Genomic DNA, 15,310 nt, shown 5'->3' with positions numbered 1-15,310 from the left:
GCCCCTCGTCTCGTCTCGCCCCGCCTCCCGCCTCCGGGTTCCGCTACTAGACCGAGTTCGCGAACTCAAGCTCGCGGGCGCGCGCAGGCTGCCGGGACGTGATGAGAAGGGCGGGGCCGAACGTGCCACGTCCGTCTGGGCGCGCCCCCGCGTCTTAGCCCCGCCCCATTGCGCATGTGGAGACGCTCTCCGGGGACTTGCGGGCACGCGCCGGGCGGGGTACGCGCGGTGGCCGGCCCTCTGACTGTGGACACGCGCGCGCGCTGTCCGGACTGGGCGGGCCCGGCGGTGTTTGAGCGCTCCGCGGGCCTGAGGCGGAGACTCGGAGGTAGCGAGTGGACCAGACGGCGTTCTCCGTGCTCAATAGGGTGTGAGAGGGGCCTCGGCAGCGTGAGGTGGGTGCAGCCAGCTACCGGCGACGATCGGAGATAGTTGCAGCAGCGCTCCGAGCGGCGCCCGCTTTCCGCCCGGGCAGCTCCCGCCGGAGGGGAGAAGCGGCGACCGGAGTGGCCGTGCTTTTGTGTTCTGGGTCGAGGTACCTCGGGTGCGGCCCGAGGCAACCGGTGGGGTCAGCCCGCCGAGGTGAGCACCTTTTCGCCACCCCTCGGAAGTCCCGGGCATCCCCCTGCGCCCCGAGCGGCCGATGCCCAGGTGAGGAACCTGAGGTATCAGGACCTGCCCGGGGCGCGGGGCCTCTGGAAGAGGAGCCCGGACTGCCTAAGGCGAGCGATTATCAGCTCTGACCCACCCGGGGCTACTCGTCCCTGCACAACAACCCCGGTGCCAAGGCTTGGGTAAGTTTACACTCTTCCCCTCACTCCTCCCCACCCCCTCAGACAGTTTCTTTGCTAGTTCTGTTGTAGATCTCAGGGACTGAAGATCAGGGGACTTGGGATATTTGATAACCATCCTGGTCCTGTACCAGGAAGAGAAATTATCAAAGGAGGAAGTAGACCACTATTGCTGTTTTCCTAGACAGACAGCCTTTATTTTGTGTTCTGTATCTCCGAACAGTTTGACTTTCTCTTTTGATGTGGCCTCAAGAGGTGTGGCACTGGGAATTTTGCCCATAGCATTTCAGTTTGTGTAAAGTTTGAAAAACGTGTTTAAGATTTACATATTTGAGTTTAATAAAGTTAGAGAAAATTGGAAATTAGTTGCCGAAGTGTGGTTTTGCTTAACTGTTAGACATAACCTAATACCCTTTGTCAGAATGAATTTCACAACTGTCAGTTGAGACTAAAAATGTTAACATTGAAACTGATAGTCTTGTTTCTAATTCTTTTTCTTTTGTTGGTTTCTTCAGTTATTTTCATTCCACTCCTTTTTGTGAACCTTGACAAGCACAAGCAGGTGCCTTTCTTATTTTTACAAGTGCTGCATTTGATGACTTTAAATAAAAGGATTTTTTTTTTTAAATTGAATGATACCCTTCTGCAGAGCTTTCTAATTACTCTGTGCCTATATCTGGTTTTGCATTTAGGACAGTCATATTCTGATTACCTCTCTTTTTGTTCTACTAGACTGTAAATTCCTTCAGGGATGAGTTAATCTTCTATAGTCTCAGGAAGGGCTCCATATTTATTGAAAGAGGGCTGGAATTCTGTAGCAATAGTAGTAGACTGTTTGCCCACCATGCAAAATAAGGTTGTGGGTGCCGGGCGTTGGTGGCACACGCCTTTAATCCCAGCACTCGGGAGGCAGAGGCAGACGGATCTCTGTGAGTTCGAGGCAGTCTGGTCTCCAGAGCGAGTGCCAGGATAGGCTCCAAAGATACACAGAGAAACCCTGTCTGGAAAAACCAAAAAAAAAAAAAAAAAAAAAAGTCAGTGGGTTCAATCCCCAGCAACACGCACACACACACACACACACACACACACACACACACACACACACACACACCATGTATTCATGTATTGAAGGAATGTTTAAGACTAAGACATTCACACTTTTAATACATTGGATGGAATTCTGTTAGATGTTTTTCGAACTTGGGTTTCATGGAAACCCATTCAGAACTGGATTTTCATGGAATAATTTTCACTATATTTTAGGGAAGTTGTTAAGAAATGAAAATATCTTTCTGTAAAGAATATTATTCTTTGTTACTGTAGTCCAAGAAATGACATCAGAGGGTATTTCCTGTGGCTCTGTGAGTATGTGCTTACTAATGAAGATCTGGGGCTGACATCTACTTTGAGAACTCAATCAGCAATTCCACTCGGTTGTAGGTTGGATAAAGCAAACAAGTTTTAAAACATGAGGAATTAGGTATGGTAACTTTTTCAGAACTTTAACTTAACAAAAGGAAGAATTTTTACTGTAAAAAAAAAGGACACTATAAAATTGCAAAAGAAGAAAGTTGAAATCTTGCTACTCAGTCTTCCAAACACTTTGATAAACAAACTTTAAGCATATTCTTATACATTTTTGAGATATAACACATTTTGTCTTATTTGGGGTTCTGTTTCTTTTTGAAATCAGCAGTGTCAGAGACACCTTTCCTTGTCAGTATATACACTGCATAGAGATATGTGCTGTCTAATTTTAAATGGCTATGTAGTATTCCATTTTAAATATAAACATAGTTAAAAATAATAAGCCGGGTGATGGTGGCAAACACCTTTAATCTTAGCACTTGAAAAGTAGAGGCAGGTGGATCTCTGAGATCCCTGAGTTTGAGGCCAGCCTGGTCTACAGAGTGAGTTCCAGGACAACCAAGGCTACACAGAGAAAACTTGTCTTGAAAAGCAAAAATAAATAAATAAATAAACAAACAAACAAATGAATAAATCTTTTTTTTTTCCATATTTCTTGATTCCTTGTCATGACAAATATGTTGACACTTTGCCTGTAGCTCATGTTTGACAGTGAAGAGAGAAAAAACCTGAAGGACAATGGATGCAAAGGCCCGGAATTGTTTGCTTCAGCATAGAGAAGCTCTGGAAAAGGACATCAAAACATCCTACATCATGGACCACATGATCAGTGACAGCGTTTTAACGGTAGCAGAGGAGGAAAAAGTGAGAAGTCAGGTGAAGCCCTCGGCCTTCTGTGCTTCTTTAAAATTCCCAGTACTCTCAGAACTTGCAACGGTCTCCACTAATCTGTGCTGCAAATATATTCCCTGCTATATTTTTACAGTTTTATTTTTTTTCAGACCACTCAATATCAACGAGCAGCTATTTTAATTAAGATGATACTTAATAAAGATAATTGTGCCTACATTTCATTCTACAATGCTCTGCTACATGAGGGATATAAAGACCTTGCTGCCCTTCTTCATAGTGGCCTTCCACTCCTTTCTTCTTCCAGTGGCAAAGACACAGATGGTGGAATAACTTCATTTGGTTTGTATCCCTGATAACTTGTGTCACATTGTCATCATCATGGCTATATTGCTTGCAGGTCTGATTGTAGTTAAACAGCTGGAAAGTGTATTTCAGTTCATTGAAGGATGAATGTGCAAAAAATATTTTAAGTTCAAGTCTGAGTATTTATTTGTGTTCATGTTATACATTTTTCTTGTCCAGTGAACTGCTTACTGATGAGGTAGTAGCATATGAACTCTAAATTTTAGAGCTATTAAGAACATTTGTAGGGCCTTAATTATTTTCTTTATTTGTGTGTTATATAGAGAGTTTATAGGACAGGAAAAGAACTTTTTAGAAATGTAAATTTTTTTTTTTTAAACTTTCATCTTGTGTGTCTGCATATTTACCAGCATGTATGCTGTATACCATGTGTATTCCTAGTATCCTTAGAGGCCAGAAGTGGGCACTGGATCTTCTAGAACTAGAGTTACAGACAGTTGTGAGCTGCCATGTGGGTACTGGGAATGGAATCCAGGTCCTCGAGAAGAACAGCCAGTGCTATTAGCCACTATCTCTCTAGCCCAGAAGTCTATGTTCTTGAAAGGAACTCCAGAAACATTGTTCCCTCTATATTCTTTCCAGTGTTAAAAAGGGTTTTGCTTTTTTTTTTTTTTTTAGGGTTTTTTTCTTTTTAAGATTTTATTTATTTATTATGTATACAACATTCTGCTTCCATATATATCTGCACACCAGAAGAGGGCACCAGATCTCATAACGGATGGTTGTGAGCCACCATGTGGTTGCTGGGAATTGAACTCAGGACCTCTGGAAGAGCAGTCATTGCTCTTAACCTCTGAGCCATCTCTCCAGCCCTGCTTTTTTGTTTTTTTTACACATTTATTTATAGTGTGAGGTATAGGGGTATGAGGCCCAAGAAGAGGTCAGAGAACAACTTGCAGGAGTTGAACTCAGTTCATCAGACTTAGCAGCAAGTGCCTTTGCCCATTGAAACATTTTGTTGCCCTAATCCTTTCCCCGTTTTCTTTTTTGTGGTGCTTGGGGTCAAACCCACAACCTTGACCTTGCACATAATAAGCAAACTCAGAGAGTGAACTCTATACCCTTGATCTTTCCCAGTATTCAATATAGATAAAAGAGGCTAGAGGATCAGGGAATAATAGTGTGTATAAGGTGGGGATAGATGTACACTTCCATTGTGTGCAGTGACCTTGAAGAATATATGCTTACTCTTGTTCTTTGTGTTATGAGACATGGGAAGGGTAAAGTTCATATTCTAATCATATTTTGATATTTGTCTTGGGAATTTTGAGGCTAAGCATCATTCTTGATTATCTGGGTTTTTACAGGATTACTCAAAAGTAGTCTCTTTGAAGTTTTGTTCATTTATTCTTGTTTTGGATTTCAGTAAGGACTGTGCTGTGTGAAGGTGGAGTACCACAGCGGCCAGTTGTTTTCGTTACTAGAAAGAAGCTGGTAAATGCAATTCAACAGAAGCTCTGGAAATTGAATGGTGAAGCAGGGTGGGTCACCATATATGGAATGGCAGGCTGTGGGAAGTCTGTATTAGCTGCGGAAGCTGTTCGAGATCATTCCCTCTTAGAAGGTACGTCTGATACTGCAACACTGTTTTTCAAGATTTTGTTTTATTTGAACACTGGAGTCCTTTAGTTATTGTTGCTTTTAGGCTTTCCTGTTGCTGCTGCTAACAAATTACCACAAATTTAGTGACTTTCAATAACATGCATTTCTTGTCTTAAGTTTCTTTTCTTCTTTCTTTTAAACTAGGTTGGAATCAAAGTGTTAGGACTGAATTCCTTTTGGAAGCACTTGGGAAAATTTCTGTCCTTGATTTTTCTATTTAGCCTACATTCCCTTACTTCACAGTTCATCTTCAAAACCAGTAGTGCATAGCATCAAGTCTTTCTCTTTTGCCTGTATCTCTTTGATATTGCTTTGCTTTTGTCTTCCGTTTCTTCTGTGTTTTTGAGGGTGGGTCATAGCTGCTAGGGATCAAATCCAGGGCCCCTCACATGCTAGGCAGACATTCTATTATTGAGTTACATCTCTTGTTCCTCTTCCTCACATTTCTTTTTTCTTTTGAGACAGCTTTTCTCTATGTAGCCCTGCCTGTCCTGGAACTCACTCTGTAGATCAGGCTGGCCTTGAACTCACAGAGATCTACCTGCCTCTGCCTCTCACGTGCTGGGATTAAAGGCAGGCACTACTACAGCCCATTCTTTTTGTTTGTTTGTTATGAGACAGGGTCTCTCTACAGAGCCCTGGCTGTCCTGGAACTTGCTATGTAGACCAGGCTAGCTGTTAACCTGAAGAGATCTACCTGTCTGCCTCCCGAGTGCTGGGATTAAAGATGTTCACCACCACCTCCTGACCACCTTGTTTTCTGACTTTCTTGCTCCCCTCTTTATGAAGGTCCTGTGATCATACTGGGTTTACTATATAATCCAGGATAATTTCACCCCAAATCCTTAATTATCAGACTCGCTAACTCTATTTTAGTCTGTACAGTAAAATATTTACCATTTTGTGGACATCTTTAGGGGACCATGATTTTACCTAACATGGGAGTATGAAATTAGGTTTGTGCAGCTTGCTTGTCTCCCAATGGCGTCAGAAGATACAGTGTCACTGGAATAACTAGTTTTCTAGCATCGTAATGGTAATGGGTTGTAGGATTGAGAAAGGTTTGTCCTTTCAGGCAGGAATAAACTTAGCACCTTTTATTCTGACATGCAGTGCTGTAGGGGAAGAGTGTCTTAGAAACTCATTTCTGTCAGTGACTTTCCTGGTGAATACTTTTCACATGTATTTGGTAGTCTGTATTAATTTAAACAGTTAATTCCATTTATTAAAAAAATAAAAATTGTGTTATGTATATGTGTGTGCAAAAACATATGGGTGTGTGCCACAGCACGTATTTGGAAGCCTGAGGATACTTTGTGGGAATCACACCATATCGGTTCCCAGGATCAAACTCAAGTCCTTAAGTTTGGCAGCAAGCACCTTTACCTTCTGATCTCTCTCACCTGTTCTTCCATTTCTATAATTATTTATTTTTCCTTTTTCTTTTCATGCATTGTCCTAGTTAGGGTTACTACTGCTGTGATGAAACACCATGGCCAAAAGCAGCTTTGGGAGGAAGGGGTTATTTGGCTTACATTTACTGTTCACCATTGAAGGAGGCCAGGACAAGAACTCAAACTGGATAGGATCCTGGAGGCAGGAGCTGATGCAGAGGTCATGGAGGGTGCTGCTTACTGGTTGCTCATCGTGAGACTTGCTCAGCCTGCTTTCTTATACAATTCAGTACTATCAGCCCAGGGATGGTACCACCCACAATTGGCTGGGCTCTCTCACATCAATCACTAATTAAGAAAATGCCCTATAAGCTTGCCTACATTCCCATCTTATGGAGGGTTTTCTTCCTTCCTTCCTTCCTTCCTTCCTTCCTTCCTTCCTTCCTTCCTTCCTTCCTTCCTTCCTTTCTTTCTTTCTTTCTTGTTTTTCAAGACAGGGTTTCTCTGTGTAGCTTTGGAGCCTATCCTGGCACTCGCTCTGGAGACCAGGCTGGCCTCGAACTCACAGAGATCCGCTTGCCTCTGCCTCCCGAGTGCTGGGATTAAAGGCATGTGCTACCAACGCCAGGTGGTTTTCTTGAGGTTCCCTCCTCTTGGATGACTTTAGCTTGTATCAAGTTGACATAAAACTATCCAGCACATGTTTATATTTGTGCTGCATGTATATATGTATGTTTGTGTGTGTAGGTACATAATGCATGTGTACCCCTCCATTTGAGTTTATACATGTATGTGAAAGCTAGAGATTGACGTTGGTTGCTTTCTTTGATCAGTCTCTACTTTATATTTTGAGGCAGGGTCTCTGACTAGAATCCAGAGCTCATTGGTTAAGTGGGCATAAATAGCCACCTTGCTCTAGGGATCCTGTCTGTGCTGCTTGAGTGCTGGGGTTATAAAGGAGTCACTTGGACCACCTAGTATTTACATGGGTGTTTGGGCTCTGAATTCAGATCCTCCTGCTGTACCAAGTGCTTTTAGCTCTGAGCCGTCTACTCAGTCCCCCTTTTTCTATAATTATTTGTTAGTTACTTATCTTTTTTCCCTTTTCTTTTGGGGGTGAGGTGGGGTGGAGTTCAGAGGAGAGACAGATCTCATGTAACCCAGGCTCGTCTTAAATTCTCTATGTATTTGAGGATCACTTTAAATTTCTGAACTCTGTGTGATTCTACCTTTTGAGTGCTGACACTACAGGCATATGCCACCACATCTGGTTTATGCAGGGTTGGGAAGAATTGAGCCCAGAGCTTCATGCCTGCTAGCCAAACACTCTATTAACTGAGCTACATTCCCCAGCTGTAATTATTTATCATTAATAAAAACTCTGGGGCTGGAGAGATGGCTGTTGGTCTTCCAGAGAAGCTGAGGTTAGTCCCCAGCACCCATGTCAGGTGACTCAGAATTGCCTGTAACTGCAGCTCCAGGGCATCTGGTGCTCTCTACTTTCTCCTTGGCACCACATTCACACCCACAAATCCACATTCAGACATCCACAGATACACATAATAATGAAAAATAAAAATTAACTCATCTACCTTGTGTATTCCCAAGAAGGAAACCCGAGAATTGCCTACAACTAGTGGAGTTTTTTTTTTTTTTTTTTTTAAGGGTAGCTTTATCATCCAATGATTGACTTTCCTTTCCTTAGGTATTCATGTATACAGTAAATATTTGACAGTTTTGGGCATGGGAGAGCAAAAAAAAGACGGCTGTGCATTTGAGGGATTCATTCATAGTCTAGTAGGGGGACAGACAACATACAGAACAGCTACAGGATTCTTGGCTCTTCCATTGGTAGACAGCCATTGTATAATGAAAAAATATACATTTTTATTCTATAAGTTCTGTTCCTCTAGAGATCCGGAACTAATACAGGGTACAAAGTTAGAAGGAAGGTACTCACTTCTAGAGGAAGAGGATAAACAGGGTGGGTTTCTTCAATGAGATGGCATTTAGTTGAATTTTAGAGAAAGAATAAAAGTTTGCTAGGCAGACTAAGGATGGAGGAGTAGGGAAGTAGGAAGGGCAGTGAATGGTTAGTGGAGAGGTAAAAGACATACTGGACAGAAGAGGGTTTTAAATATGCTTGGCAAGGTTCTCGTGTTATTCATCAGGAATAAATGTACAACTGCCCCAGTGGTTGACTTCACCCATTCTTTTATAATTCCTAAAAATACATATTTTTTTATGCGTGTGTGCCTGTTTGTGTGTGTTCATATGTGAGTGCACATGCCATGACACTTGTGTGAAGGACAGAGAACAGTGAGAGTTGGTTCTTCTCTCTTTCCGTCATGTAGATTCCGGGCCGGGGAATCTAGACTCAGGCCTCCAGATTTGGCTGTAAATGCCTGTGTGTCTCACTGGTACCTTTATTTATTTTTTTTATTTTTTTATTTTTTTTTTTTAAACAAAGAAGTATTTATTTATTTATTTATTTAGTATACAATCTTGTGCCTGCATGCCAGCAGAGGGCACCAGATCTCATTCAAGGTGGTTGTGAGGCACTGTGTGGTTGCTGTGAATTGAACTCAGAACCTCTGGAAGAACAGTCAGTGTTCTTAACCGCTGAGCCATTTCTCCAGCCTGGTACCTTTATTTTTCAGTGAGTTCTATTTGTTAACACTTGTAGGGATCCAGATATGGTTTCTGACTTTGTGATCACTTAGAAATACAAGTCTTAATCAGCCATCACACAGTTTAATAGGCCTGGAAGAGATTGGAAAGATAGAGCCTAGGGCACTATCTTTGTGCACAAAGATCTAGTTTCTAGTTTCTTACCCTTTCTTAACACTATTGATGGCAGTTCTGACAGGATGCCCAGTCTTAGCTCTTAGGTTTTTTTTTCCTGCTATAAGAAAAGTTTCTCGGGACTTACTAGCTCTTTGAAAGTCTCTAGAACCTTGGAATGATTTTTAAAACCTCTTTGGCTGCTTGGAAGTGGTGGTGCATGCCATAATTCCAGCACTTGGGAGGTAGAGGTCCATAGATCTCTGAGTTGAAGGCCAGTCTAATCTACATAGTGAGTTCCTGAATAGCCAAGGCTGTACAGTGAGCATGTCTAAACAAAGTAAAATAAAACCCTGAGCAAACTACTGCAGAATTGGTCACTAAAGATATTTCAGGATAAAATGGGCTTAAGTTCTTTTAATGTTAAGAAATAAGTTTTCATTTCAATTTCATGATAAAGTTTCTTTAAAATATATATGTAAAGAGTAGCTTCTTTAAGTTGCTCTGTATTATGATGAACTTTCAATTTTAGGGATTAAAAGTGAATAAAAACTTAGGGGGTTAATGGCTCAGAAAACATTGTGTAACATAACCACTGTGTGTGTGCACGCTTGTAGAGGCCAGAGGTCAACATAAGGTATCCTCCTCAGTTCTCTGCTTTATATTTGAGACAGGGTGTCTCACTGAACCTAGAACTCAATGTCTGAGCTAGGCTAGCTGGCCACTTAGTCATAGAGATCTCCTTTTCTCCATAGATTTTTAAGCATGCCCCATTCTATCCTCTCTCAACTGGCTTTTTTTTTTTTTAACATTGGTGTTATTGATTAAATTAGTGATTAAATTTAGGTCCCCTTGCTTGATGCTTGTGTAGCACTTGACCGATAGAGCCATCTCCCTAGTTCCTAACCATTTTACTCTGAAAAATCCCAGATACACTGGTAAATCTTTCTTACATGTGAACTTAATTCATATTCCTCCTATACTTTTGTGAGATCCAAGTGATCAGATTTTCACTGCCTGTCTATACATTTTTAAAGAAACTAGTTTTCTTTTGAAAGTTTAACTCTGTTTCATACACAAACACACACAACACATGGAAAATGTCAGTGTATCTTTAAAACAATTACAGTATTGTGTGTGTGTGTGTGTGTGTGTGTGTGTGTGTGTGTTTTATTTGCATGTGTGCAGATGTGTGTGTGCCATGATCATTTGTCCTCTCCTTCCGCCATGAGGGTTTCAGGGTTTGAACTGAGGTTGTCAGGTTTGGTGTTTACACACTGAGCCATCTTGCCAGCCCTATGCTGTGTTTTTACAATAAGGGAGCTTTCTCCATAGCCTGCCTACTTACTTGTTTCTGTCCTTTTCAAGATTCCCTTGATGCTATTAGATTATTAATTGCTACCAGGAAAAACCTTATGTGAAAATAGACTGGGACCTTTTTTTCTCCTTTGAATAAAGGCAGTTTTTGAATAAGTTTCTTTGAATGAATTAGAAGTATAAACTTCATTCAAGGCTAAATTGCTCCCTCTTGTGCCCATAGTTCAGATGTTTAGATTCTTGCTAAAATGTAGTTTATTATTTAACTAAATGCTTTACTGTAGTGGTAGATTTTTGTAGGTTAGTTGATCACTTAATATATTTGTCTACTTTTCTTTTTGAAATAAATGGCTTTTATTTTTTTCTTGCATATGCTTATACTTCCCAAATGTAGTTTTAAATTTAGAATAAGAAGGCTTGCTTTAACCTAGGAAAGTGGTTTTAAATGGGGAAGAATTTATCCGCTCCATTAAGATACTTTACTTTTTTTAAATCCTGGGATAATTTTTTAAAAATCGAAGTAGAAAGCACATCCTTTTATAATTAAAAATTTGCTTAGGTATTATAAAAGTAGAATTTTTTGTTTAGAAAGAAGTAAAACTAAGGTAAATGTGGAGGTGTATTCAGGATCTGAGGTGAGAGGGTTGGGTAGTTGAGGCTGACCTGGGCTATAGACTGGGTTGCTGTCTCAGAAATACCCAATAAGATGGCTGCACTAGCTCAGTGGGTCAAGTGCTTAGCTAGCACCCATAAAAGCTCTCTTTGTTTGCCAGTCTCCTAAATTCTAAATCTTGCTTAACAGCTTGGAGTAAATTTTTAAAACTATTTCCAGTGTGTTTCCAAATATACACATACAGAGCACAGCTATAGGACCTACTGTTTCATCATAGCCGAGAACTTCTGGAAGTTTCTGCAAGTAAAGGGGTAGGATTTCTTGTCTGTCTCCTAAGATATGCACCAATTAAACCAGACTTTTCAGTCTTGTCTTTTTTCATTTTAAACCTGTCTTTTAGTTAGCACACAAAATAGAGCTTCTTTTAAAAAATATTACTATTCTTATTATTCTCTTTTGTTTTTTAAAGACAGGTTTTCTCTGTGTAGCCCTAGCTGTCCTGGAACTCACTCTGTAGACCAGGCTGGCCTCGAACTCAGATATCCACCTGCCTCTGCCTCCCAAGTGCTGGGATTAAAAGTATGCACTACTACCGCCTGGCTAAAAATTGTTTTTAATGAGTTATTTATTTTGAGGCAGAGTCTCACTGTGTAGACCAGGCTGACCTTGAGTTTAGATTAAAGGTATGGCCTACTATGCCTTATGATTTAAAACAAAAAATATTTATTAGTGTGTTCATGTGTGCTTGGGGGTTCAAATGTGCCACAGTCCACAGGTGGAGGCCTGAAGACAGCTTTGTGGAATCCACCCTCTCCTTCCACCTTTCTGTGTTTTCAGGGATCAAGTTCAGGTTGTCAGATTTGTGTAGCAGTCATGTTTACCTGCCACGCCATCGCCCCAGCTCAAACTAATGAGCTTCACTGTGTATTTTCATATGTATATATCCTGATAGTCTGTGTTTGTTCTCATACATCCTTTGTCCTTAGCCTCTCTGTCTCTTTGCTTGTCTTCTTGTTTTCCCCAAATAGTATTCTCTCTCTCTCTCTTTCTCTCTCTGTCATTTATTTATTCTTTTAAATTTCACTTTACATTCCAACCACAGTTTTCCCTCCCACCCCTCCTCCTGTCCTCCTTTGCCTCCCCTGCAGCCCATCCCCAGTCCACTCCTCCTCATGGCTCCCATGCAGAGTCAACATAGTCTGCTATAATAGGTTGGGGCAGGGCCTGGCCCCTCTCCCATGCATTAAGACTGAGCATGGCATCCCACCGTAGGGAATGGACTTCAACAAGCTAGCTCATGTACCAGGATTATATTGTGGTCCTACTGCCTCTGAGCGTGCACCTCACCATAAGGAATGGGTCCCCTTTCTTTTTCTTTTTTCTTTTTTTAACTTCACATATATTCCATTACTGTTTTATTCTTCCTGTTCCCTCTCTTTAGAGCTCTTCTCCTCTTAGTTCCCTTTCTGTTTTTCATACACACAACACACACAAATTGAAGGAATTGAAAAATTATTTCATTTCTTTGTGTGTGTGTGTGTGTGTGTGTGTGTGTGTGTGTGTGAGAGAGAGAGAGAGAGAGAGAGAGAGAGAGAGATGGTGCTTGTGGAGGTCAGAGGATAGCTTGCAGGAGTTTATTCTTTTTCTGCCTTGTAGTTAAGGACTGAACTCAAGTCATCAGATTTGTGGTATGTCTCTTTACCACTGAGCCATCTCATCAGCCCTGTACATTTAAGTCTGCTTTTTGTACATGACAGAAAAATTTAGTATTTTTCTTTCACCCCCTATAGGGCCATTTCACAGTGTTTGGAGATAGTTTTGGTGACAGTAGTGATAGGGAGAATCCTACTAGAATCCTAGAGTAGGGGTCAGGAGGTTGTTAATCATCCTAGTATACATGGGAAAATCCCTCACAACAAAGAATAACTTGGTCCCATACGTCGAGAAAACTGACACTGAGAAATGGCTCTTATAAGACAGCTGGGAACAAAGATTATGAAAATTTGCTTGTTAAAGCAAAAATATCTCTGAAAGCCTTAGATACCATCCTAACTTAAATCTTTAGTGTCTCTTAGATTTAGTTTTGTAGTAGATTTAGTTTTTTGACTCCAGATAGGAGATTGAAGGCTGGCATGCATTTGATAATTTGATAATTAACAGTAAAGCAATTCAGAAAGGGCTGTGTTCAGAGGCCTTACAATTATACATTTATTCTTTTTTTCCTGATTAGGTTGTTTCCCAGGGGGTGTACATTGGGTTTCAGTTGGGAAACAAGACAAATCTGGGCTTCTGATGAAACTGCAGAATCTTTGCACACGGTTGGATCAAGAGGAGAGTTTTTCTCAGAGGCTTCCGCTTAATATTGAGGAAGCTAAAGACCGTCTCCGTGTTCTGATGCTCCGAAAACATCCAAGGTACAGACAATCAAATGTGGTTAGTGAATGATAATTACTGACATTCTGAGAACACCATGCTATTTTCCGAGAGGCATTGCTTTCCTGCTGTTCTCTCTTGTATTTTTAAAAAAGAAAGTGGCTGTCACTTGGTCTAAATTGCTCGTTTTACATCTTATTTATTGTATTGCCTCCTATATGCCATTGTAGGGTTTTGAAAAATACAATTTGTAGTTGGTGAGTGGTTTTTGTTAGAAAATACAGACTTCTTGGTTTGAATAAATTGTTTCTACTGGATAAACCTAGAATAAGAAAAAAAAAATCTAAGCAACTAAGGTAAAGACTGAGAAAGGAAAGAAGGTAGGATTTCTTATTTTTGTGTGGTTGGGGATTGAACCCAAGGCTTCATCCATGGTAGGCAAGTGTTCTACCACTTTGCTGTGTATCCCTTAGCTAAAAGGATTTATTTTATTTTAAAATTCATTGTGTGTGTGTGTGTGTGTGTGTGTGTGTGTGTGTGTGTGTGTGTGTGTGTGTAACTTGTATATGGGTTAGAAGACAGCTTTCAGGAGTTGGTTCTTTATTTCTATCATGGATTATGGGAATTGAACTCAGGTCTGAATCATCCCTCTGGCATGAGAACTGTGTGTGGTGTATGTATGTATGTGCATATGCACCCATGTTTGCACCTAAGGAGGTCCGAGGCAGTGGTGGGTGACTTACAGAACCTGCAGCTTGTGGTCTATTTGGCTAGGCTAGTGTCTAGCAGATCCAAATGGTCTTATCGATTCTGCTGTATCTCACTTGGTGGAACAACCACATAAACTCTTGTCTTAGTTACTTTTCTATTCTGTGATAAAACAACATGATCAAGGCTATTTATAGAAGTAAGTTTATTTTGGGCTTACAGTTTCAGAAAGTTAGAGTCCATGATGGTAGAGTAAAGGCATGACAGCAGGAACAGCCAAGGGCACACCTGGTGAACCACAAATAGGCAGCAGAGGCGCACTGGGATTTACAATTTGAAACCCCACAGGTGGCCTCCAATGATCACCTGCCCAAGGCCACACCTCTTAATCCTTCACAAACAATTCCACCAACTGTGTATCAAGTATGCACTCATATGAGCCTGTAGGGACCATTTTCATTCAAATTATCATACCCTTATAACCTTTGTTATAGAGATACCCACAGATTTTGTCCAGATTTTGAATATAGCTGGAGAAATTGTACACACATTATGTTATTACACCCACATGGAACTAGAGTCAACATAGCCCACCTGGTTAGCACTGACAAGAAAGTGTTTTATTGTAATAGTAGAGGCAGATGAACTACTGGAGGCACAAATATCAACTTAGGGGCACAAAAACCATGAAAGAGCATGATGTTTCCTAAGGGATATAACAGTTTTTTTTTAGCAACAGACCTAGAAGAAAAATAAATTGATAAATTCCTGAAAATTAATTAAAAATAATGATTTTTAAGGGAACCCAGTGAGATATGAGAAATTTAATGATAGGAGATGATGGTATTGAACCCAGTGAAGTCAATAAAATGATTAAAATACTATTGAGAATCTCTAACTGGATCAAGCAGAAGGAAGAATTGCTGGGCTTAAAGCTCAGTCTTTTGGAATAACTCAGCCAGGTCCGGGTGTTGTGATGCACACTTGTAATCCCAGGAGTTAGGAACAGAGGAAGGAGGAATGGGAGTTTGAGGATAGGGTAGACTACATAGTGAGACTCTGTATCAAAACAAAGACAAATGTAACACAGAGACAGGGGTTTTGGCTCAGTGGGAAAGGCAGCTTGCTGCCCAGCTTGACAACCT

At 40.9% G+C, this 15,310-nt stretch overlaps 1 protein-coding gene across 3 annotated transcripts in view; it reads left to right on the top strand.

Annotated features, from left to right (window-relative positions):
• Nucleotides 1–218: 218 nt before the first annotated feature.
• Nucleotides 219–15,310, top strand: part of LOC100758500 (apoptotic protease-activating factor 1) — a 75,346-nt gene continuing 60,254 nt past the window's right edge. Inside the window, exons 1-5 of one of the 3 annotated variants that reach the window (XM_035450328.1) lie at nt 219–794; nt 2,858–3,035; nt 3,161–3,350; nt 4,741–4,938; nt 13,315–13,498. In XM_035450328.1, the coding sequence (XP_035306219.1) occupies nt 2,898–3,035; nt 3,161–3,350; nt 4,741–4,938; nt 13,315–13,498 (710 nt within the window). In that variant the 5' untranslated portion in view covers nt 219–794; nt 2,858–2,897. Of the gene's footprint in view, nt 795–1,945; nt 2,272–2,857; nt 3,036–3,160; nt 3,351–4,740; nt 4,939–13,314; nt 13,499–15,310 lie in introns of those variants that run through there. The other 2 variants (XM_027392614.2, XM_035450327.1) reach the window with 2 other exon arrangements.

Source organism: Cricetulus griseus (genome assembly GCF_003668045.3).
Source record: "Cricetulus griseus strain 17A/GY chromosome 1 unlocalized genomic scaffold, alternate assembly CriGri-PICRH-1.0 chr1_0, whole genome shotgun sequence".
Classification (NCBI taxonomy): Eukaryota; Metazoa; Chordata; class Mammalia; order Rodentia; family Cricetidae; genus Cricetulus; species Cricetulus griseus.
The sequence above is the reverse complement of the archived record's forward strand: the minus strand, read 5'-3'. Positions and strand labels throughout refer to the sequence as shown.